This window comes from Poecile atricapillus, chromosome Z (genome assembly GCF_030490865.1).
Source record: "Poecile atricapillus isolate bPoeAtr1 chromosome Z, bPoeAtr1.hap1, whole genome shotgun sequence".
Classification (NCBI taxonomy): domain Eukaryota; kingdom Metazoa; phylum Chordata; class Aves; order Passeriformes; family Paridae; genus Poecile; species Poecile atricapillus.
The window spans coordinates 112,265,174-112,288,350 of record NC_081289.1 but is presented as its reverse complement, the minus strand read 5'-3'; the positions used below and the strand labels follow the sequence as shown (position 1 = coordinate 112,288,350).

The 23,177-nt window shown below is 40.5% G+C and overlaps 1 protein-coding gene across 1 annotated transcript in view; it reads left to right on the top strand.

The window, feature by feature from the left end:
• The window catches only part of ADAMTSL1 (ADAMTS like 1), a 183,332-nt gene extending 163,065 nt beyond the window's left edge, over positions 1-20,267 (top strand). Inside the window, exons 24-29 of the mRNA XM_058827039.1 lie at positions 7,049-7,249; positions 8,237-8,417; positions 11,466-11,673; positions 13,872-13,981; positions 14,911-15,131; positions 16,915-20,267. Coding sequence (XP_058683022.1) covers positions 7,049-7,249; positions 8,237-8,417; positions 11,466-11,673; positions 13,872-13,981; positions 14,911-15,131; positions 16,915-17,021 — 1,028 coding nt within the window. The 3' untranslated portion in view covers positions 17,022-20,267. The remainder of the gene's footprint in view (positions 1-7,048; positions 7,250-8,236; positions 8,418-11,465; positions 11,674-13,871; positions 13,982-14,910; positions 15,132-16,914) is intronic.
• The last annotated feature ends 2,910 nt before the right edge of the window (positions 20,268-23,177 follow it).

Below are 23,177 nucleotides of genomic sequence, written 5' to 3'. Positions count from 1 at the left end.
AATCATGACTATCTGATAAGTTATTTTGCATGATGCCATTATTTTCATCCTCATTCTCTGTAATAAATTAGCCATCATGTTTAAAAAGAAGTTCTCATGCTAAAGAATATTTTTAGCAACTTTATTTGATATTAACATTATGTCTAGTGTGATGACGATAAAGTACCAGGTACATGGTTCATGTACTCTGTCCTTCTAATTGTGTTATCTGTTCCTTTCAATTTTTTTCTCAGTGAAAAGTCTGCCTTGTCACAATATTTGTGAGAATTCCCAGGTAGGTCTGTGACCTTTCTGTAAAGACTAGAATTAAAAGTAATATCAAGATTATTCCATTTTTTTGCATTTAATTGCCTAATCAGACACTAGCACATTGATTACATCCTAAATATTATATAAAGTTCATAAAGTGTTGAAGCATCTTCCTTCTACATCAGAGTAAGCAGAATGTGTCAGACTACACTGCAGTATTGCATTGAAATGTGTGGCTTTTCTTTTGCACATACACACTCTGTATATTTTGGTTTAAAAATTATGTGATGATACCTCTGAAAGGTTGAATGTTTTGACCACACTAAAACAGTGTTTGTTTCTCAGGCAATCAGACACTAGTCCAGCTATTGCCAAGCTCTGAACACAGGGTCAAAAGAGTGATTGCCTCTAGGCAATCTGCTGCTTTGAGGTTTTTTCCTGCTTGCTGTTTTTGTGCTATGAATGACCTAATCTGACAACCATTGATCTACAGTAGTGGTCGAAAATGCTTCCATATACAACAATATCACTGGCCTCTGGGGCAACACCTGGTGAATTTTGAGTTTGTTGTAAGAGTTACAGCCCTTGAACGTTTGTCTCTAAGCTTTACCTGAATCACTGACCCAGATTTTATCCTAATGAAAGTAATGCAGAGCTCCATTGAGACAAATCTTAGTGGGTAAATAGGAGTAACAGGCTTGCTGTGGGTATCCTGATATGGATACGTCTCATTCTGCCAGCTTCCTTCACATAAAATATCTTTGCAAAAATATTTTTGCAAAACTCTTGCAAAACTAGAGATTTATTCTAAAGCATTAAGGGAGTTTGAAACACTATGGGATTTCTGACATGTTGACTAAAGGACTTCTCAGTTACAAGTTTTGAAGCAACATCTCCCTCTGTGATAGCCCTCAAATCTCTCAGGACAGAAGTTATAGCCCTTCTGGAGCAAGCATCACTGCCTTTCCCAAACCTGTCACAACCTCCTCTGTATTTTTTATTTTCCAAGTGCCACGGGAAGTTACCTGAGATGCCATTTCAAAATGTAACAAGTTTATATTAGGTTATGAAATGCAGAAAAACTTCTACAGCAGTATTGACATTTTTAGCTTGGTAATTTCATTATATGCCAGCTTTTGCTCTGTCTTTTGTTGAACTCCTTGTGCTGTATTGTTGTTCAATGCTTGTACCATGAGTCCCATCTGACTGCCATTTTTCTTCCATAAATGGACAGTTTACCTGGAGCTGTGGCAGTGGTGGGGTAGAAGTTTATAGTTTAACTCCTTTTCCATTTCTGTAATGAACTTAATAAACCTATGAGTTAGCTCAGGTGGCTGTTTGAGTATGCTGTATCCATTACTTTAGGTTTTCATTTTTGGTTTGCTGTTGCTGGTTGTATTCAGAACAGTCCTTATTTATACATGATTCTCAGTGTGTAGGATTTCTGTTGTCAGACTAGATTTTAGGAAACAGTATTAACTACCAGAGCTTGAAAATTCTCTTGCTTTTTAATAGGCCCACCGTGTGTCTGTGTATTTGGGAACATTTTTTACAACCAATTTGAGGCTGGGAATGAGCCTGACTCTGTTTTTGTTGAATACCATGTATATTTGCAATGCTATGTAAGTGATATCTAATAACAACAACATGTGTGGCATTGGGTAACCAGTTTAGGGGTTTTGAGAACAGTTAAAAAACATGTAATATGTTTAGTATAGTATGTTTCAACCGCACCTTTCCAGTCTTATTTATTTAAAATGCCTGCCTATTTTTTTAAGTGCTGCTGTTATCAGCTGAATTGATTTATTTCAAGAATTCCTAAATATATGGTTTTCCTTTCTAGCATGAATTCATGTTATCTGCATTGCCTTAAAAATTATAAGTTGTATTTCTACAAACACTTATTCTTCCAGTTTTTTCCTAATTCCATTGATTTTTATAAATTTTATTTCATTCAGCATGTGAAAGCAATGAGAAACAATTTGCATAACAGCAAACAGTTAAGTGTCTGTCACTTCTTAGTATATTGAAAGATCTTTACTCATAAGAGAAACTATAAAGACATGTCTCTTAGTTTTGCCTCTTCAGCAAAACAGATATTACATACATGTGACTTTCAGACATGATCTTATCTACCTTCATTTGGTTTGATTTCATTTTGAAAGTTGAATACATCCCATCAATTTTTCATCCTTATGTTAGATACAGGATGGAATTGAATTTTAACTCCCTTCCATTTAACGTGCACTTCTCATTTCAGTCAGCTAAGGAGAAAATAACCTATGACCAGAAACTGGGGGAGTGTTTCTCACTACCAGTAATCTCACCTGCATAGAGTGAACACAGTAACACAGTGTCAGCCACAATGTAGTAGCTCAGCATCAAACTTGTGTCTATTCAGACTGATCTGTGGCTTCTCCAGAGTTTGTTCCAAGCATTTTACTCCGCATTCATCCTTAAACTGGCTTCTATTTTGAAAGCATACTTTATTTCCTTGAATATAGAGTTTAGAGTGGAAATACCATCATGTTTCAAGTCCTGAAGGAGCATCACATTTACTGATTTAACACCATGTACTGTGATCCACAGGTCCTTTCTGTTAGAGTTCAGTAAAATAACCCAGAAATACAAAATCAAATAACCTACCTGATCTTGATCTGAAGTCTTCACTCACAGTCCATCTTTAATGAATATTAGAAACATTTCCTGGGGATAATCATCATGTCAATGGTAAATTAGTAAATGTCAACAATGTCAATTAGTAAATTAGAAAGTTGTTAGACAAATGCGAAGACATGAAAATAATCTATATTTTAAAAATAGACATTTTACAGGAAGTGCTGTACTGATTTTTAATTTACATTTTCAAATGCATTTAGAACTTGCAAAATTCACTTGACATTTTTACCATTGCTTTCCATACAGTATCAGGCTGCCAAAAAGAAAAGGAATCCTAAAATCAACCTAAAATCAGCCTTTGCACTAATTTTTATCAGGTCTGAAAGTGCAAAAGTGGTGCATGCTTTATATTTTGTTCTCCTAGGATCGGCATGTTAGCCCAGAGCCTTTCTGCAGCTACAGTCATTCAGAAACGGTTGCAAAGCTGTAATGGGGAGCTGAATTTTGCCTGGAGTGTGCATTTATTCCTTCCCCTTGAGAAACTGTAGAGTTGTGCAACATTGGTCCTCCCTTTCCAAATACCCTGTTGTTATCCTTGAAATATTAACATTTTCCCTGCTAGAAGATGTCATTTTTATTAGATTTGTGTTTCTATCTCCAGCTTGTGCACATTACTGGCTCATCCTGACTTTGAGTCAATTAGAGTCCCAGTAACCTCTGGAACGGAGGATGAAGGCAATATTTTCTTTCTTTACTTAAGAAGGACTGAAGCAGAAAGGCCCTCTCCTGACAGAACTTTCACTACTCAAAACAGTCCCAAAAATATGTTCCCTGATCATCTTCCCAAGGGTTCCAATACCTGAAAGCTCTGTAATAGCTGTGCTGTCTGGAAACAAAGCTAGTTTTTCCTTCTTAGTCATTATAGGGACAGGTTTTGAGTTTTGAAAGGATAAAACAGTCAGTGTCCACAGGGATTGGGGAAATAGAGAGTAAGTATTAAATGGTATTAATGTTATTCCTGGGAGATGACAAAGAGATTTTAATGGAACATGCGGTTTTATTGTGCTCTAGTTCTGACTTACAATGCATAAAATATTATCCTACAGCCTATGCATCCATACACATGGGAAATGTCCAGGAGATGTCACTTATGAGATGTGATTGATAGGTATTAGTAAAGTTTTTCTGTAAATAATAATTACTTACTGATAGTACATATCTAAGCAATAGCTTTTGGGAATTTTCCCCCATATTATTGATTACTGGCTGTTCCTTTAGCTAATGTTTTATATAGACATTTTGGAAGAAGAAATCTTACATAAGACTAGTGAAATAGTCAGTATTAAAAAGATTATATTGTTTTTCCTGACAATATATTTTTTTAAAAAACCGGCATGAATCAGGACCATCTGCATGCTGAATTCAGGTTCAGTTCCTCTGTGTGTAGCGTCAAGCTGACCTTTCTGCTTTCTGCATTTACGCTCTGCAGACTGCTTGCAAATGCAAACAATAAAACTTGTCTCACAACATGCCTTTTTTAGTTGTCATGGGTGTACGCTGACCTGTGGAAATCACTACACATCTTAAAGACGAGTAAACTACAAAAAAATTGGAATAATCTAGGCAAAAGCCATAGAGCCACTTTTCAAGTTTTTCCATTTCCTCTATATTCTTTTGTCTTCCATTGTTTTTAACTTAGGTGGCCTTTAAAGTATAAGGCTAAAACCTTTCATGTCACTCATTTACTTGAGAATGAGTATTTTGGAAGCTGCATGAGTTATTTTTGAGCACAAGAGTGGAAAAAAAATGAAACAGCAGGAATAGAGAACTTACAAAATTAGGCAAAATAACTGAGCCGCAGAGAATGCTGTGTATTGTGAAGAAGGGAGTGCTGGATGGAGATAATTGCCAAGGATAAAACTGTATTAGATCTTGCCAAAGAAATTAAACAAATAGCAGAATCTTCACCCTTAAAAGTAAAAAGGGGGAAGAAATGAATCCACTAGGGGCAGTTTGCACTGTCACTGTGCTTTTTTCCCCCTTTTTTCCTTATTTTTAAACATTTTTCTGCATTTACTAGTCCATTTCCAATGCATCTTTGTCATTGTGATCGCAGAGTCTACTCTGTTTGTGTGTCAGCCCTTGCTCTCTGAACTACCAGTTTCACTGAGTGAATGAGTCCCAAAGGGCAGCTGTATCCAGCCCTCACCCTTCCCCACTGTGGATACAGGCAGGCTTTGACAGCAACAGGGGACTAGCAGGTAGCCACAGCATCAGTGAGAGCCCCAGCATTTATCCTCCTGAGTGGCAGACAGTTTATCACCAGTGCCTGGATCTACCCCTCACCATGAAAATGGCTGGGGCATACCAAAGGTCACCACCGGCATTTTCCATCTTGTGTGAGATCTTCTGCTTTATAAGCAAGAGAACTTCTGTTTTGCTGGGCAAGAGAGTATCTTCTGTGACAGGAATAGTGTAGTTGGAGGTATGATTAATGGCAAAAGGTGCAAAAGACTACAGTAGCCCAGTCTCCTAGTATTAGTTTACAGGTATAACCAAATTCAAAAGGGTCACAAGAGTCCCTAAATGAAGTACAGAGTCCCTTACATTTCGAGGATTTGGTCTTAATGATGTTTGAAAATCAAACTCTTCAACCTTCCTGAGCAGATTAATGATAATGGTGTTTTGTTGTAGGATCTGTACTTGCCCAGAATATGTTAGTTAAGGTTCTCCTCAGGTGATCAAACAAGAATGGAAGGAGGAGCAGTAACAAAAATGTCATGCTGCAGCATTTGTTAATTGTGTAGTGCAGCTACAGAGACTTCATATTCACACCTTCACTTGTCTCAGTGAAAAATAAATAGTAATCAAATCACATGGAGATGTCAGTGAAGAAATATCAGCTGATGGATTATTCCTTCATCTTAGAAGAGTCTTCTATTTTTAGTATTTTTAATTTGTACTCTTCCTTTTTTTATCCCATTCTTTTTCAACAGTGCTAGTGTGAAAATTGTTGTATATATGCTATGTTTGTTTTTACAGGACAGTTCTTTCAGAAGGGATTTTGTATACAACATAGTCATTCCTGCAAATACATATTAATATATACACAACAATATAAAACTTCAGTATAACTACCCATCAGAATAAATTGCATTTTCAGAAACTTAGAGACCTTTCATGTCTCAGTGACATGCACAGCAGTGCAGGACAAGCCTAAACTACAAGCAGTTCTAGTGATATATGCCATCCCTCATATACAGCATTTCTGCCTCCCCACCCCATTAGTGGGGATGGCTTACACTACAGAAATCACCTAGTTCTTAATTTTTCCCCCAGGAAATAGGCAAGACAACTTTACTGTCCTTCACAAGTTACACCAGTCTTACTATTAACTGTGAAACTTGCAAAGTCTTCAGTGATATGAAAACCACAGTAAAAGTGTCTTGTAGATACGCTTCCTTCAGGTCAACAGGCAAAGAACTCACGGAGAATTTAAATCTCATCATCTCTGCTGGTGATCCACAGCCCTCACACAGTGCTTTAGAACATTGGGGTTTTTTCAGTTGCTGGTTTTGGTGGGTTATTACTTAGACAATTGCCCATTGGTGTGACAAAAAAAAAAAAAACCCAAACAAAAAAACCACACAACCCAGCCAAAACTGTAAAGGCTCTATTTTATTGCTTTGGTTTTTCAACGGATTTTTTTTGTCTAACAAAAATTTCTGACTTTTAAAATAACACAAACAATAAATTACATTAAAAAAAATGTTTAAAAAAGAGAGAGAGGAAGGTAGTCCTGTGGCTTATGTAGGAAATTTGGAGACCAAGTTGTGTTTGTATTGCATGTTCAAGCATGGTCCTTGAGTTTATGCCAGGTTTATAACTTCCTTATCTCACTTTCTTCAATACTAAAATGAGGATAATCAAAAATAGTGGGAAGCTTAGAAGGTCTGATATAAATAATTCCCAACTGATCAGAAATTTTCCATATTGTGGATTGTCCAGATTTTGGATTTTATTCTGGATGACAAGAAGGTATTCCTTATTACAGAATTACTTTTTATGCTTATGAGAAAATGAGGAGAAAATGGGATGGAATTGACTATTTCCCCTAATTTTGACCACTTCAAAGCAAGTTTAATACTCAGCAGGTTTTTCTCATATACATGTTTTTCAGGTTGTGCTGTCGATGGACATCCAACCCCAAACATCACCTGGCTTTACTCTGGTGAGCCTCTCAGTCTGCATCATCAACTCCTGGCAGCAGGACGGATTCTTCAGATAGTCAATGTCAGTGATTTCACTGATGGTTATTTCAGCTGCCTTGCTCAGAATGAGGCTGGCTCGCTCACACAAGTAATGTCCCTGGCTATACAAGGTAACTCTTCAGTTTCAGTCATTTCACCCCGGAAAGCTCTTGCCGTGGACTTCCATGCACTGACTTCTCATCCTGAATTTCTCGCCTCTGAAACCACCACCATTCATATCAGGAAAAAAGATGTCTTAATCATTTATTGCCATGGATATATATTTGCAGGACTAGTGGGTACCTTACAGTGTCTTTGGTCTTACTTTAACAAAATGACACCTGATATTTCTACCCTGCTGAGCATAAAACACACCTTATTGATTCAAGCTATACTTACGTTGAGCCTGGACAATTTGCTTGTCCAAGACAGAGATGGCAGAGTTTAAACCCCTTAAACCAGAAGCCCCTCTATTAATACACAGAGGTCAGTGTCACACAATGAACTTGAAAACCCTTCAATTGCAAAAGTTCTGGGATTGTTATTGTTAGAAATTTCCTAGAAATAAGACAATGGCAATAAAGCCACAGAACATTGTGGTGCAGCTGGGTTGGAAGAGAATATGCAGCTTTCATTGTTCCATCTGTCAGTGATGGAGAGATGAAGAATTTAACTTTTCCTTCAATTATGCTGTAAAACTTTGAGTGTGTTGCAACTCCCATATTTATCTTCAGGATTGATGATCTGCATTAAGTGATAAGAGTCACTGTGTTTCAAGATCATAGAGTCATAGATACTGCTGGGAACTACAGCTAATCATACCTTCATAAAATAATACACCTTTAAACATATAGATGCTCACTGGCATCTACTTTCACTTAACTGCCATACCATGTTATTAACTTTCCATGCCTAATGCTTCTAAGCAACAAAAAACTGTTTGTTACACCAAAGACAGTCAGGGGTTTGATTCAGGTGCTTTGCAGGTGTAGGTAGCTCCTTTGCACAGAATCCTACAGGGATTCACCCTGGAGAACATCTGCAGCTCTCTCCTTTCTAATTAAGCTTCTGCTGTCAGTTTTTCGGTGTTAACATGCCTCTCCCACACTTCCTGACAGAGTACCGGTGGTCGGTGGACAAACTGACAGCTTGTTCGGCTTCCTGCGGCCACAGAGGGCTGCAGCTGCCCCAGCTGAGGTGCTTACTGGATGGGGCCGAAGTCAATGCATCCTACTGCAGAGAGACACCCAAGCCATCTCTGCAGCCCATCGCGTGCAACAGGAGGGACTGCCCTTCACGGTTCGTCTGTCTCACGTGAAAATATCTTACATGCACTTAAAATGTGCTGGAAGAGCTCTTTGTGCAGTGCATCACACCACTGCAGCTTCTTTGGGGCCTGTTTGGAGAAGTCATGGCTGAAAGGGAGTTTTTGAGTGCTTAATCCAGACAGTTGGGAATTTGTAGCTATATTTGTGGAAAACGTTGATAGTACAAGGTAGAAAGAAAATTCACAGCTTGCAATGTCTTGGGTGATTCCAGTCACACCCTATGTTGGCTATAAATATCATGCCTGTTCTGACCACTGAACGCATGGAAATTTTGTCACCCAAGAACTGTAGGATCATTTCTTTTTTGTGTTACACATGGTTTCATAACTTTTTGCCCCAACAATATAACAGACAAAAAGCTAATTTTAGCAGGTATTTTGTGATTTTATTCTGAGTTTGTTGCCTGAACATCAATATGGGCATGACTGCAGCTGTATCTGCAGCTGCAAAGGAGTCCCTTAGCAGGGTGGAAATATCTTTTGTAAAATGGGCACACCTCATCAGATCTAGTGGGCATGAAGGGGGATGAGTTCTGCCTCTTTTTGGAGTTTGCTAGCTTGTGGTTGCCTTGGAATTATAACTCTGCCCTTGTAGTCCTCTGGTTTTCACTTACTGCTAAACACAAATGAGCTTGGAAAACTTGTGGCTACACCTAGGTCTTCCTCTGGCACATCTCAAGTACTGTGTTCAATTTTTGACCCGTCACTACAAGAAAGAAGAAGGACAGAGAAGCTGGTGAAGGGTCTGGAGCACAAGTCCCATGAGAAGTGCCTGAGGGAGCTGAAGTTGTTTACCTTGGAGAAAATGAGGCTCAGGAGATCTTATAATCTCTACAACTGCCTGAAAGGAGGCTGTAGTAAGGTGGGGCTCAGCCTCCTCTTCCAAGTGACAAGACAAAAGGAATCAGCCGCAAGCTGCACCAGGAGAAGTCTAGATTGGCTATTAGATAAAAATTTATTATGGAAAGGGTTGTCAAGCATTGGAACAGTCAGCCCAGGAAAGTGATTTAGTCGTCATCCTTGGACGTATTTAAAAGATGTGTAAATGTGATGCTCAGGGGCATGGTATAATGGTGGACTTGGCATTGCTGGGTTAATGACTGGACTTGATGATATTAAAGGTCATTTCCAACATAAATGATTCTCTGACCCCACACAAAGTCTTTTTTTTTTTTTGACACCCTTTAGTGCAAAGAAGGGTATATCCTGAGTTTATCCAGAGAGTCAGTGTAGTGTTATACCCCCTCCATATTAAACATACCCTGCTTCTGCAATTCAGTATCTCCTTAGCTGAGATGTGTTAACATGTTTTTCCACATTTTCCATGGTGTTACTCCCTCCTCTCCCTTATTTTCAGTCTGGATATGCTATTTTTCAGTACACAAGCAGTTAAAAGTAGTGATCATCTCAAGAGAAATTTAGTGCAACTTCCCTCATTCAACAGTGATTTGGGACTTGTATTAATAAAAAAGACAGCCTAAGCTGAGGCAAGGAGAGGTGCTAAGCAACTGGATGAGAAGTGGCCAGATTCACCACTCTTGCTGTGTCTTGGGCATATTGCAAGTTTCTGTTTAATTACCTTCTAAAATATACTCCTACTCTTCTTTGCAGGCAAATGTTTTCTGAGTTGCCAGCTGAGTCGTAAGAAGGAAACCAAAAGAGATTTGATGAAATATGAAACAACTCTCATTAGCAGCAGTTTTCCTTGCTGTTGACAATAAATTCCATGGGAATGGTTTATATATTTTTATACCTTCCCTGAATTGTAACACAACCCCAAATCCTCCCTCAGCTCCTGAGAAACTGCTGAGATGTAAGCTTGGAAATAAAAGTTGATTGACATGCAGACCAGAGCTTTATAAGCAGCGTGGAAATTGCAGGTTCAACCTTGCCAAACTGCATGAAAAAGTACCAGTGTTCTTGTTTTCCAGGCTGGGAATGTCTTTGCTTATACTTGCTTCTGTGACCACTGGAGTTTATCACCTGCAGAAGACAGAGAAATAGAAACGGATGTCTCCCCATGGGACTGGAGAATGCCCATTGCTATTTTGTAAAGTAATCATAAACACTGCTGGTGAGGGACGTGATAGGCAATATTTTACTCCCAAAACCACATAAATCCTGCCTAGTATCCAGAAACTTTATGAAGTGAACTTCTGGCTTGACCATAAAACTGTTCAGAAAACTAACAATCAGTTGAGTTGCATTCTCCCTAGTCCTACCTAACACTTTTCCAAACCTGGTTGTATAAATGTTTCACCTAATGATCCTTGCAATGACAAAACATATTAAACTATTATTTTCTGTTATTTACAGCCTTTTAGGTAGTTAGACTGGATTTTTTAAATGCCAGTACACAAGGGTTCAGAGCCTCAGCCTCAGCTGGTGAATGCATGGTCTGAGCTCAAGAGGAAAGAAGAACAGTGTCCTTACTTCCCTGGGCTAACTGATTCTGAGCAGTGTTCAGGCTTTTCTGGATTATGCCAGCTGTCAGGGGTACAACAGAGGAGGCAGGCAGCAGCAGGACCCAGCAGGCTTTTGGCCATTCTCTCACAAGTTTAAGGTGGCCTGCAAACTACTCCAGCAATTACAGAGAGATGGTTTTCCCTACTAAGGGGTGCTACTGGGCTAGTCCTAGCACTGTGACTGTAGCTTGTGACCTAGGCCTCCATGGCGCCTGGGTGTAGAAGCAGACTTGCCCAACCCCTGTACCAGAGTACAGCTATTCACTAAGCCTCTAAAAACAGCTTTAAGGGCTAGAAAATTAATTCTAGCCCCAAAGAGCTTTGAGAAAGATAAATTAATGAAAAAATGGCAGTTTTCTCAGCTTTCATCCTCTGAACAGTTTTCAGTGAAGACTATGGGAGGCTGAGACACTCAGATGTTCCAGGATCACACCCTAAATGAGCCAGCCCACTGCTGCCCGCCTTTGGTCCAACTGATAAAGACCAGCTGATGCTAAGGATCCTGCAGGCAGTGGCAAGTGCCTGCTCCCTGATCTGCTCTCCTTTCTCTCACAGGTGGATGGTAACATCCTGGTCTCCTTGCACACGGAGCTGTGGCGGAGGCATACAGATGCGTCGAGTGACATGTCAGCGCCTGACAGCGAAAGGCAGCTCTGTCCCTATGTCAAACGAGGCTTGTGCCCAGGTGTCCAAGCGCCCTGTGGACACACAGAACTGTAACAAGCAGGCCTGTGTTGAGTGGGTAGCGTCCTCCTGGGGCCAGGTGAGGAACAAAGTAGCATTCCAAGGACAGTCCCGTACTGTGGGCTAGAAAATAGAGACAGAAAATGACGGTAGCAATTTTTCAACCTAGTATCTTTAGGTTATAGTTTGCAGGCTTTTGATGTGGCCACTAATTTGTTCATCTCCTTCTGCCTGTATAAGATGCACTGCCTGCTTGGATTTCTGTAGCTTCTCACAATCGCTAGAAATGCCACTCATGAACAGGGCTTTAACTGCAGACCCCTGTGTCCTCCAGTGGACAGATCTACAGTTCCTTGTTACAGTGCTTAGTGACACATCTGGGAATTAGCCTTCTTCAAGTCTTAATTCGACTTTCCAGCCAGTGAGAATGCTTCAGTCTCGGCTGGCAGAAGTCAGGACTGAGGATTGTAATAAGTCTCAAGGCAGGAGTACTGTACAATAATTCAGTTTTACAAAGCTGTTGATGTTGCCTGAGAATACCAAAAAGCGTGAGCTTTCTTGACTTGCTTCATGATGAAAGGCAGAATGGAGAGGTAAAACCATTTTCAGACTACTTCCTGATGCTTTGCAGATCTTCAAATTCTCTCTTGCATTGCATCAGGTTTTTTTATAATTTTCATAGTAAAAAGTGCCTTCAGCTACTAGGATATGTTATTGTTCACTGCTTGAAAAGATCCTTGTTTAAATCCTGAAAGGTGACTGAGTTACTGTATTGCAAATCAGTTATAGATCATTAAAGAATGATCACTTTATATCAAAGAAGAAAATTTTCACTCCCTATGGAATTTCAGGAAGGACTGGATCATCTTTGCGAAAACTGTTATGGGCTATATTGTTCCCCATGACATCATACTCAGCTGAGACAAGTAGACAGTTCAGAATTAATTTCTGAATTTTAGACCTAATCTCTGCACCTTATCATACAATATTTCTTCTATCTAGCTTACAAAAAAAAGGTCGAGTTGCACATGGTTGCTTACTGCCCAGTCTCCAAGCCAGAAGACTTACACATAGTTAGGAACATACAGCTGGCTCAGTGGATTGATGACCTGCTTGGTAGCATTATGGAGTATCAGGTCACCCATTGTGACCTGATCAACTTCCAGTTTGCAAAGAAAATAAACAGCCTACTTGCTCTACCCCTATCTCTAGAATTAGTTCCTTTCCTTCATTTAATGTTCCTGGCATTTTGTTCTCCACTCTGTAATCCCATGCTGTTTTTAAGCTAGTGACTCAGGCTTTCTGATGATGAGGACTGCTAGCCCCTGCAGATATCACAGAAATTCTCCACACACTCCAATGAATGACAGATCCAACAAGACAATTGACTGGAAGCAGCTGTAATACTGGCAGTCACTCCTTCTCTCTCCCACTTGTCAGGGAGGGAAGAAATAGCAGGAGAAAGGGCATATTATTTGAGGAGTGTGTGGTAGTGTGGAGCAGGGCTCCTACTGAAGAGGTAGGTGGTGGCAGAGGGATCGGTCAGCAGCCATCCCCAGACAAAAATTTTTGCTTCCCATTAATGACCCCTTTTTCAACCCTCAGCTTGTTCTAGGATATAATTTCCAGATAGTTAGAAAAACAGTTTACTAGTAGTTGATGTCATTTTTAAATAGCACAAATACGTGCTTCATACTTATACCAAGTTATGTTTTAACCAAAGGAGAGTTAAACTGAAATGTAATTGTTAAGCTAGAGTATGTTAGGATAGCCTCAATTTTGGAGCAATCTTGCATATCTTTTGTGCTTCTCATGCTTCTTGCTTTCGCTTATTGTCCTTCAATGCTTTTAAATTATTAAATGGAGTGGAATATGTTCTTGCTTCAATGCCTTCTTAGTTATTTGGCAATTTACATGCTGCAAAATGCACAGTAAAAGTAATGTATTGAGATTTCCTGTATGGACCATAGGCTCTTAGCTAATGGCATGAGAACATTTAATTTTCCCTAACAGATTATATTATTTAAGAGAAGAGGTAATGAATCTACGGAGCAGATCTAGAAATGAAGTTTAAATGCTGCTGGAGGAGAGTGAAGTAGAGCATAAAATGGCATAAAGAGCATAAAAGGCACAGTCAGCTTCAAAGCCTGCAGAGGTGCAGAAAGATATTGAAATCTCAACAGCCTCTGAATATGCACTTTATTTCACTAGAAGTTTTATAACAATGGAACTTTCCCTGTCTTTTCCCTCCCCTGAGTGAATCTTCTGTGTTTGCAGTGTAATGGGCCTTGCATTGGACCACGACTGGCTGTACAGCACAGACAGATATTTTGCCAGACCAAAGATGGGACTTCTGTGTCATCTGATCAATGCAGTTCCTTACCAAGGTAGCACAGAAATGTCTTATGTTTGAACCCACAACCCTTTTCAGAGATACTCAATGGACTTGTGACTCAACTGAAAACTTACGAGTGTCTCCTATGTAATAAAGAGGTCATGTTGAAACCTGTACAGCTTTGTGTAGCAAATCTTATCAGGCTTATAGCCCACACTTCCCTATTTGTTCCTAGGAGCTTCAGGCTAGTTGGCCAAAAACTGGAAAATCTTCTATGGATGCCAAATCCTGACTGCAAGGCTGTGCTATATTTTCTTAAGGTGCCAGTCTTCTCACTTACTTAAACACAAACTCTAACAGAAAAAAAAGGGTCTCCACAGGTTTTTTTTTTTCCTGCAGATAAACTCCACTGTCAACATTGTAAAGACATTTATTTTAAATGAGACAGGTATGTAAATCATGACAGATCATGACTATTAATGTAATTGGCTTGTTGGCTCCCACTCATGCCTTTTACTACCTGTGTGACAAATAGTTATGAATCAAGTGTGCCTATATACATCTTCTGTGACACTGTCTTGAAAGAAAAAGAAGGGTTTCAGAGAGCTGGTTCTGTTCCCACTGGCTGTAAAGCCATAAAAAATTTACAAAGTCCTGCTGAACCACATTTGTCACCAGTCATTTCACCTTTCAGCAGATCTTTTGTTTGGCCCTTTGTGGAGAGGGCATTTCAGCCAAATCCTCAAATAGTTCAAATGGTCATTTAGCCTGATGTTGGTATACCAGCGTGCACCCGCTGAGGGTCTGGTCCTTGAGAACAGTTCAAAACTGCTGGCCTTCAGGTCAGATGTATCTGATGTATCGTGTGTGTCTGATGCATAGAATGCTCTGAGTGAATTACCTTTGGGATATGTAATGTTTCCTCTCCCTCCCTCCGTCCCTCCCTCCGTCCCTCCCTCCCTCCCTCCCTCCTGCCCATAGGCCATTCAGCACCCAGAACTGCTGGACTGATGTCTGTGGTGTGCACTGGAGAGTCAGCCTATGGACCGTCTGCACGGCTACATGCGGAAATTACGGCTTCCAGTCGCGGCGTGTGGACTGCGTGCACATCCGCACCAACAAGCCCGTGATGGAGCACCACTGCTCCTGGAGGCCGAGACCAGCAAACTGGCAGCGCTGCAACATCACACCCTGTGAAAACGGTACTTTGCTGAGCGGAGGGGAGGCAGAGTGGTGCAGGAGTAGGAAAGAAGGGAGAGTTGTCTCTCAGAAACACAGCACTGGACCTTGCAGCTGGGCATCCTGGGGACCCTCCAGCCCAGACCTGTGCAAAATCCAGTGTCTAAAGCTCAGCATCCCAGAGAGGAATGCTGCCCATTGTGGAGGTGTTTGGCAATGGCGTTAGGGCTAGGATTGTGTCCCCTTTCTAACAGCATGAGAAATAATTCATGCAGTTTTCTGGAGCAAGTCCAGAGTAGGCCACCAAGTTGATCAGAGGGATGGAGGGAGCACCTGTCATGTGAAAAGGCTGAGGGAAATGGGATTGTACAACCCTCTTTTTAGGTGTCCTACTTGTGGCCTTCCAGTACCTGAAGGGAACTTACAAGAAAGATGGAGGAAGACTATTTACCAAGGCCCTGTAGTGGCAGAACAGGAGGGAATGGCTTCAAATTGAAACAGAGTAGTTTTAGATTAGATATTAGGAAGAAATTCTTTACTGTGAGGGAGATGAGACAGTGGCACAGGTTTCCCAGAGAAGCTGTGGATGCTCCATCCCTGGAGGTTTTCAAGAACAGATTGGATAGGACTCTGAGCAACATGGTCCGGTGAAAAGCATCCCTGTCCACAGTAGGAGAGTTGGAACTAAATGATCTCCAAGGCCCCGATACAATGCAAACCATTCTAAGATTCTATGATTAACTTTCAGTTAATTGTACAGTCAGAAAGAAAAGCACAAATCACAAGCAGACTTATGGCTGTAGTCCAAATCCAGTGGGTAGGTGGATAATGGTGATGCAGGCAAGACTGCTTTCTTTCAAACTACAGGCAACAAATTTGGCCTCCCAGGGGACTAGAAAAGTTTTTAATTAAGAAATCGAATTAAAAAAAGAGAACAGACAATGTGCCTCTTTGGAGATTATGCCCACATCCTCTATCTTGCAAGCCAGTTGCTTTGCAATCATTGCAGATGCAGTAGCAGAACCCACATGTGTTTGCCTATATTCACACCAGCTCTGATGCTCCCTCTCAGCAGAGACAAAGAGGACTACATAGGTCCAAACTTATGAGTTTGGGGGGCCCTAATGGAAGCTGAAGCAATGAGGAAGATTAGAGGTATCAAGCAGAACCTTTGCTGACACTCCAGCCTCTTTCTGGTATACAGAAATGGCCCAAAATCCCAAGGTATTGCATGTATACTGGATAGTTATCCAAACTAAAAAGCAGGGCCTCAAAAAATGTACAAATGATACCAGAACCTAAGCCCTAGAGGAGTTCAAAGGTGTTTTAAAATCTTCGTGCTGGGTTGTTTCTGACCTGTGAAAAACACAAGACAACTTCCAGTCAGCTGAGGTGGGGTGGCACTCCCACACCCTGGCTCTTCAAATGTGGAAAACAGGCCAAAGGGTCTCTGAGCTACTCCATTAAAACAAGTATCCAGTTTCATTTAGTTATTCATCTTTGGTTTAACTGTTAGGAAACTCTTAGAGCCTCTCTAAAATGCTAGTAGAAGACAAACTGACAGTGTTGCAGCAGCCTCAGAAGCCCCTTCCCCAGGCTCTGAAAGTAAATGTTGCCTACCAATTCTTCATTGATCCTGTGGACTTGCAGTACACATTTGGTCTTTGCAGCAAGTCAAATTCATGCTCACAGTAAGATCTCCCAACACAAAGGTCCTCCTCTTGGCCACCCAAGGATATATATTCTCAGGTAATAAATCCTTTATTCATAACTTCATCACCATTTCTTCTTCTTCTCCTTTGACAGTGGACTGCAGAGATACCACAAGGTACTGTGAGAAAGTGAAGCAGCTCAAACTCTGCCAGCTCACCCAATTTAAGTCACGTTGCTGTGGGACTTGTGGAAAATCTTGAAGACAGACAAAATGAAAATGGAGGAACAAGGGGATCACAGCCTTTTCTTCACTGAAAAAAGGCTTTTGCAGAAAATACAGATGGATGGAATGATCTTTTTCATTTTATTTATTTATTTCCCTTTAAAAAAAATTCCAGACCTTTAACAAATCATTGTTGTAAAGGGACTCGACAAGTTTTCCCTTCTATGAATCTGGGAGACGGAATGCAGATAAACGTGGTCATGAGGGTAGACCAGAAAAAGTCAAAGAGACCCATGACACCAAGAGATGGGTATGAGAGGAGTGGGGCTTCCCCTCAATCTGTGTACATGCCTGTGGGACACACACCAAGAGACAGGTGAGGAAGAGGACCAGAGTCAAAACCTAGCATCATATTACAGAATCACAGGATCATCAAGGTCAAAAGAGATCTTCAGTTTTATCTAGTCCAAACATTAACAGCACTACCATACCCATCCCTAACCTATCCCTGGGTGCCATATTGAGACTCTTCTTGGACACTGCCAGAGATGGTAACTCCACCACCTCCCTGGGCAACTTAATCCAATATCTAGCCACTTTTTCAGTGAATTTTTTTTTTAATATCTAATCTGAGCCTCCACAGCACAATTTGAGGCTGTTTCTTCTCATCCTTTTGTTTGAAACATGGCAGAAGAGACTGACCCCCATCTGACTACAACCTCCTTTCAGGCAGTTGTAGAAAGCAATGTGATCAGCCCTGAGCCTTCTCAGAGCTAAACAATGCCAGCTGCCCCAGTTGTTCCTTATAGGATGTGTTTTTTAGATCTTTCACCAGTTTAATAGGCATTCTCTGGACATTCTCCAGCACCTCAATGTCTTTCCAGGAGTGAGGGGCCCAAAACTGAGCACAGGATTTGAGGTGTGGCCTCACCAGTGCTGAGTACTGGAGGAGAACCACTGCCCTGGTCCTCCTGGCCACACTATTGCTGGTAGAGGCTAGGATACTATTAGCCATGTCAGGCGCCTGGGCACTGCTGGCTCATATTTAGTCAGATGTTAACTAGCACCCCCTGGTCTCTTTCGTCTGAGCAGCTCTCATCTCCCTTAGACTACCTTGAGAACATAAGTATGTGATTTTGCTTTACAAGCTTATTTGTTGCATCCAAGATTGGAAGCCTTTTAACTTCTAAACCACTCTCTCCTTCCTACACCAGGCAAAGGACATCCTTGTGATCTTTGAGGATCTAGGTCTGAAGAAGTTGGACAATGGTCTGTAACATAAGTGGGTCTAAAATACACCTGAAAATGTTTCCAGTTTGAGCTTGTGAGGAAGGATTGGGGAATGAAGGGTTGTCCTCAGCACAGAGGTTCAGTGCCAATGTTAATAATTAACCAGCAAAAGAAGAATGATCTCTTTGACAGACTTTTGTACAAACTTGCAAACACTATTCCCTAGAGATCATAGGCAGGAAAGATAGAAATTGTATGTGATAAGCAGGAAACACTTTGCATACTGCATCCTACTAACACTTATTTAGAAAAAAGAGGTACTACCTCCCAAAATTCTGGTGCTTTCAGACCCAGGGTTTTGAAAAATAACCTGAGGAAGTTGTTTTTTCTTTTTTGTTAGAAATTTCTCTTTCCTAGCAGCCAAGCTTTTTGGATAACTGGTAGAAAAGAGCTTTATTCAAATTTTTCATGGTTGTTACTACTCAGTTGAAACAGAATGACTTTAGCATCAGCCTCATTGGACTAATGCAAATAATTTGTAAGAAACTTGCTCCTCTCCAGCTGCCTCCCACAACAAAACAGAAGCTATAAAGCAGATCCTTAAGTCCATGTATAAGACCCCAAAGGTACAGTCTAAAAAATGAGACTCAAACATCACACTCACAGCATGATTTTGCATGCAGGCTGTGAGTCTTTCCACTTGGCCAGCTACAGTGGATATTCAGCCAGTGAAGTGCTGTATGATTTTACTTCCTGGGTATTCTCAGGAAAAAAAAAAAAAATAAAATTAGAGGAAATTTGCAAAGAAGAGAGTTTGAGAATTGTACAACTTTAAAGGAGAACCACCTGATCTCAGGTTTTGCTTCACAACCTTCTCTAAATGAAAGGCTTGGTTGCGTTTCTCCTGTAACTCCTGTTGGGGCTAGTGCCTTGTGGTATATTAATGAAATGCTGTTCAAGTTCTGCTATGCTACAGCTTTCATGACATGTGGATTTTTCAGTAAAACTGGGGATTCCTTATTGAGGTCAGTGCCAGGTTCATGATATTAAACTGTCTCACATTGGCTTACTTAAAATACATCTGGGAGTGAATGTTCTTGGTAGAAATGGGTTTTCAAGAACTAAGCATCAGAGCGACTTTTTATTTAAAAAAAAGAATAATGACTTTCTGTGTATGTAAATGTATATCTTTTCTGTATATTTATTAGGATTTCTTGTATAAAAAGTGCAATATTAATAATTGTACATTATTTTGTCCAGATAAAACTATTTCAGTTTTGTTTTAAATCTCCCCAGAATTTTGTTCCTCTAAAATCAACAGTAATAGTGTATTTTCTTAATTTTAATAGCACTTGCATTTAATTGGGGATCTGCTTCACTGTGCACAGAGTGCTCTATAGATAATGACCTGAGGGAGGGATGATGTTTTTAACGTGGGAGAAGATAATTATGCATGGAATGAAGGACAATTCCTTAGTAACATAATAATAGCAATGATGATGATGACGATGTGATGGATATTTTTGATACATTAGTTAACAAAATGCAGCATGGGGAAGTATTTTCTTTTGTGTAAAAGCAAAATATGTTCAAGCTATCACATGTTCCATTGTATCTGTTTAACTGTGCACAGGATAAATTCAAAGGATCTGATCTGGAGGGGCCACTCTGTTGTCTCTGCACAGTGTGGATTGAATTTCACATGTCTGTCTTCTGAATTGTGACTTGGCAGCATCTCAGTAATATAAGGATTACTGGTTATTTTTTAAAAGGATGCTCTAAAGAGAAAACAAAACAGCAAATTTGTATTTATGTAACTTTTTGTACAAGTAATGCAGGTTACTTATTTAACTACTACTACTGTCTGACGTGTAGTTTTTTAATCTTAAAAACAAAAGCCAAAGTAGAAAAGCTGTTGAGTGTGTAAAATTAATAACAGGTTTGCATGTGTTCTCAAAGAATAATTGTTGTATCTTATGCTTATGGCTTTAGTTATTAGTCAAGTCAAAAAACTCTCAAAACCTTAAGAGCAAACTTCCAGTTTTGTTCTGCTGACTAATTTTCCTCACAAAAGAAAAGCAGTTCTGAACCAAACAGAAAAATACGTTGCTGAAAGGTTCCCCACAGAAGATCTACTCCCAGCCCCTCTTATGTGACAAGGTAAGCACAATTGAATTATTCCAGGCATCTGTGTCTGCATGCATGATCTAAAAATAGAAGCCATAGCCAGAGTTTTCTAAAGTAACCTCCAGCTAGAAATAGTTTTCCTGCTCTCTAGAGGCAGTTACATGGACTGCAGCTGGAACTTTTTTAGTTTGAGTTAGGATTCTTCTTTCAAACTACTTTATCAATCAGAAAGGCTTTATCATTTGTTTGGTGCTCCAACATTGATTCATAAGTAAATTCAGTTATTCTAGATCAGCATCACCTGACACCTCTATTTGTAGAAGAAGGTTGTGGTGAGTTTTAGCACTAGCTAAAATCACCAGTGCACTTACTCATTTCTTGCTGTGAGATATGGATTAGAAGGGGAAAGCAGGTTTAAAACTTGAAAGGAATAAAGAAACTTTATTTACAGGACTACATGAATAAGAAACCAGAATAAAACCTCCAGAAACCTTTCCTCCCCCACTCAACTTTTTTCCTTTCCCAACTGACAACATAGAGACAAATCCTGGGATGTTAAAGGTGTGCCAACTATATAATAGTCTTTTCATCAGTCTTTGTAGGGAAAGGAGTTTTCTCTTGTCATTCCATAGAGAGTTCTCCACAAGAAACAGTTCTCTTGTGGCTTTTCATTTCTACGAATGGCAGCTGCCCGGGCAGAAATTCTGCCATCATGCTCTCCCATTTTCACAGCACTCAGCGGTGTGTTCATGGGCCATGAACTCATGGGGTATTATTTTAAGGATGAGTTATTCAAAGGCAAAGGTTCTCTCAATCTGTCTCTGGGATCATCTCTGGGAACAGAGGTTTTCTTCTCTCCCTGGGCCAAAGGGTCTTCATCAGCTCTCATCTCTCTCTCTGTTCAAGCGTCTCATGGGATCACAGCTACATCTGCTTAGCTTCATCGATGGATACCTTTGCTCAGATGTACAGCTTGAATAGTTCATTCCCCTAGTACTCTTTTACAAATTAAATGAGTTATTTTCAGAACATTATTGTCCATCTCCATGGCCCTACCAAAAGAATATTTCAGCTTTTTAGAGCATCTCCTCATTCTCCTTCCGTCTGAGGCTTGACTCCTTCTTTTACTGACCTTAATGTTTCATGTTGTCTCTCTATGTGTCACTCCATTTTTTTCTTTCCATGGAGACAGGGACAAGATCTTCAGGTCTCATTTGTGTAGTGAAAGCTTTCCCAGGCCACACACGCAATCACGGTGTCGGATCTCAGGCGTGCTGGTGCCTCTGTCAGCCTGGAGTGGACTGTCCTCCCATGGTCAGTCTGTGAGCTGTCTGTGAGGGCCAGGGGGATTGGAGTGTCGGCAGCCGTGGCTCAGCCCAGCCTGGGGCCGGGGGCCCCCGTGGGAAGAGCTTTGGTCACCCTGCTGGAAGGGGACCCAGAGTGCTTCCCAGGAGAGCCTGGCCTGGGGCCAGGGGAAGCCCCGCAGTCTCCATCCCCCACCGGGAGCCACTGGGCTCTGGCCCAGCGCTGCCCAGGCCACACAGGCTGCAGGGGAGCGGGGCCAGCCTCACCAGAGCTCTGCTGCCTTTCCGGAAAGAAAGAGAGAGAGAGAGAGAGAGAGAGCTGTGCTGCCTTTCCGGAAAGAGGGAGGGAGAGAGAGAGAGAGAGATTATTGGGTTTTTTAATGTGGTATTCACAAATGTGATCTTACTTTTCAGTGGTGGAAAATGCTGTCAGTTCTCAGAATTGGCCAGCTATTGGCCTGATCTCAAGCAGAGAAGAAACTCCCAGCAGCTTCTCTCAAAGAAATCACTTCCATGGGTGTTTCAAGGTCAACCGAAAGCTTAGTCTTTTCCAGGCTTTCAGAACCATAAAATTACTCAAAAGTTTTTAATGTCAGCTTTCAGCAAGTGCCTGATCATTTCAGCTAGTTGTTGAGTAAATAAGCTTCATTCATTCAGTTACCTAACTTTTAACAAAGGTGCTTTCAAAGTCTTTTGGATGTCAAATTTGCTCCCAACAGTGTATGCAGATGTGAAGCTCAGAACTGCTAATGCTAACTATGGCTGTACATATTAACTGCAAACCACAGCTTGGGGATCATCAATTTAACCATTCCCTTCATCCTCTTTTTGAAAGGATATATATATATATATATATATATATATATATATATATATATATATATATATATTTATCAACAGTGTTATGTATGAACTGTTCAGTTTTGCAGAAAGTAAACAAAAAAACCTATCACATACTTGAGTTAGCACAAAATTGAAGGAGGGGAAAAATCAGATCTTCTTCAACTGATCTTATATGTCTCTCACACCAAAAGCATATTGGGTGATCATTATTTCACCTATACTGGTTTTCATCATCTCCAGCAAACATCTCCTCTCCAGTCAGTCGGATTCAAATCTAAAATCTTTGAAATACTTATTTCTATTTTCACCTGCTTTTTCACTGAAGTACAATACTTGTTCCTTCACCAGAGGCATCATTCTTGTCTCACTGGGTGCCTCCACACTTGCCCAGACACACAAATACTCAAGGATATCAGTTGACAGACCAGGCTATTTTTGGCTAAATCCATGAGATTTTAGGAGGGGTGCAGCACAGTAGGCAGGACAGCATCAGGTGAGATATCAGTTGAACAGAGACTGAGGAGGAGACTCCTCTTTGCAAATAGAGCAAGTTTGGGTTGCACTTCTCTATCATTCCTGCTAACACACTGCTTACCCCTCAGGAGAGGGAAAAAAGAGAAAAGCAAAAATTTTGTCTAGCCTTTAAAGCCTTTGTAAAGAAAGGCTTTATGTTTGTGTAGCTATAAACA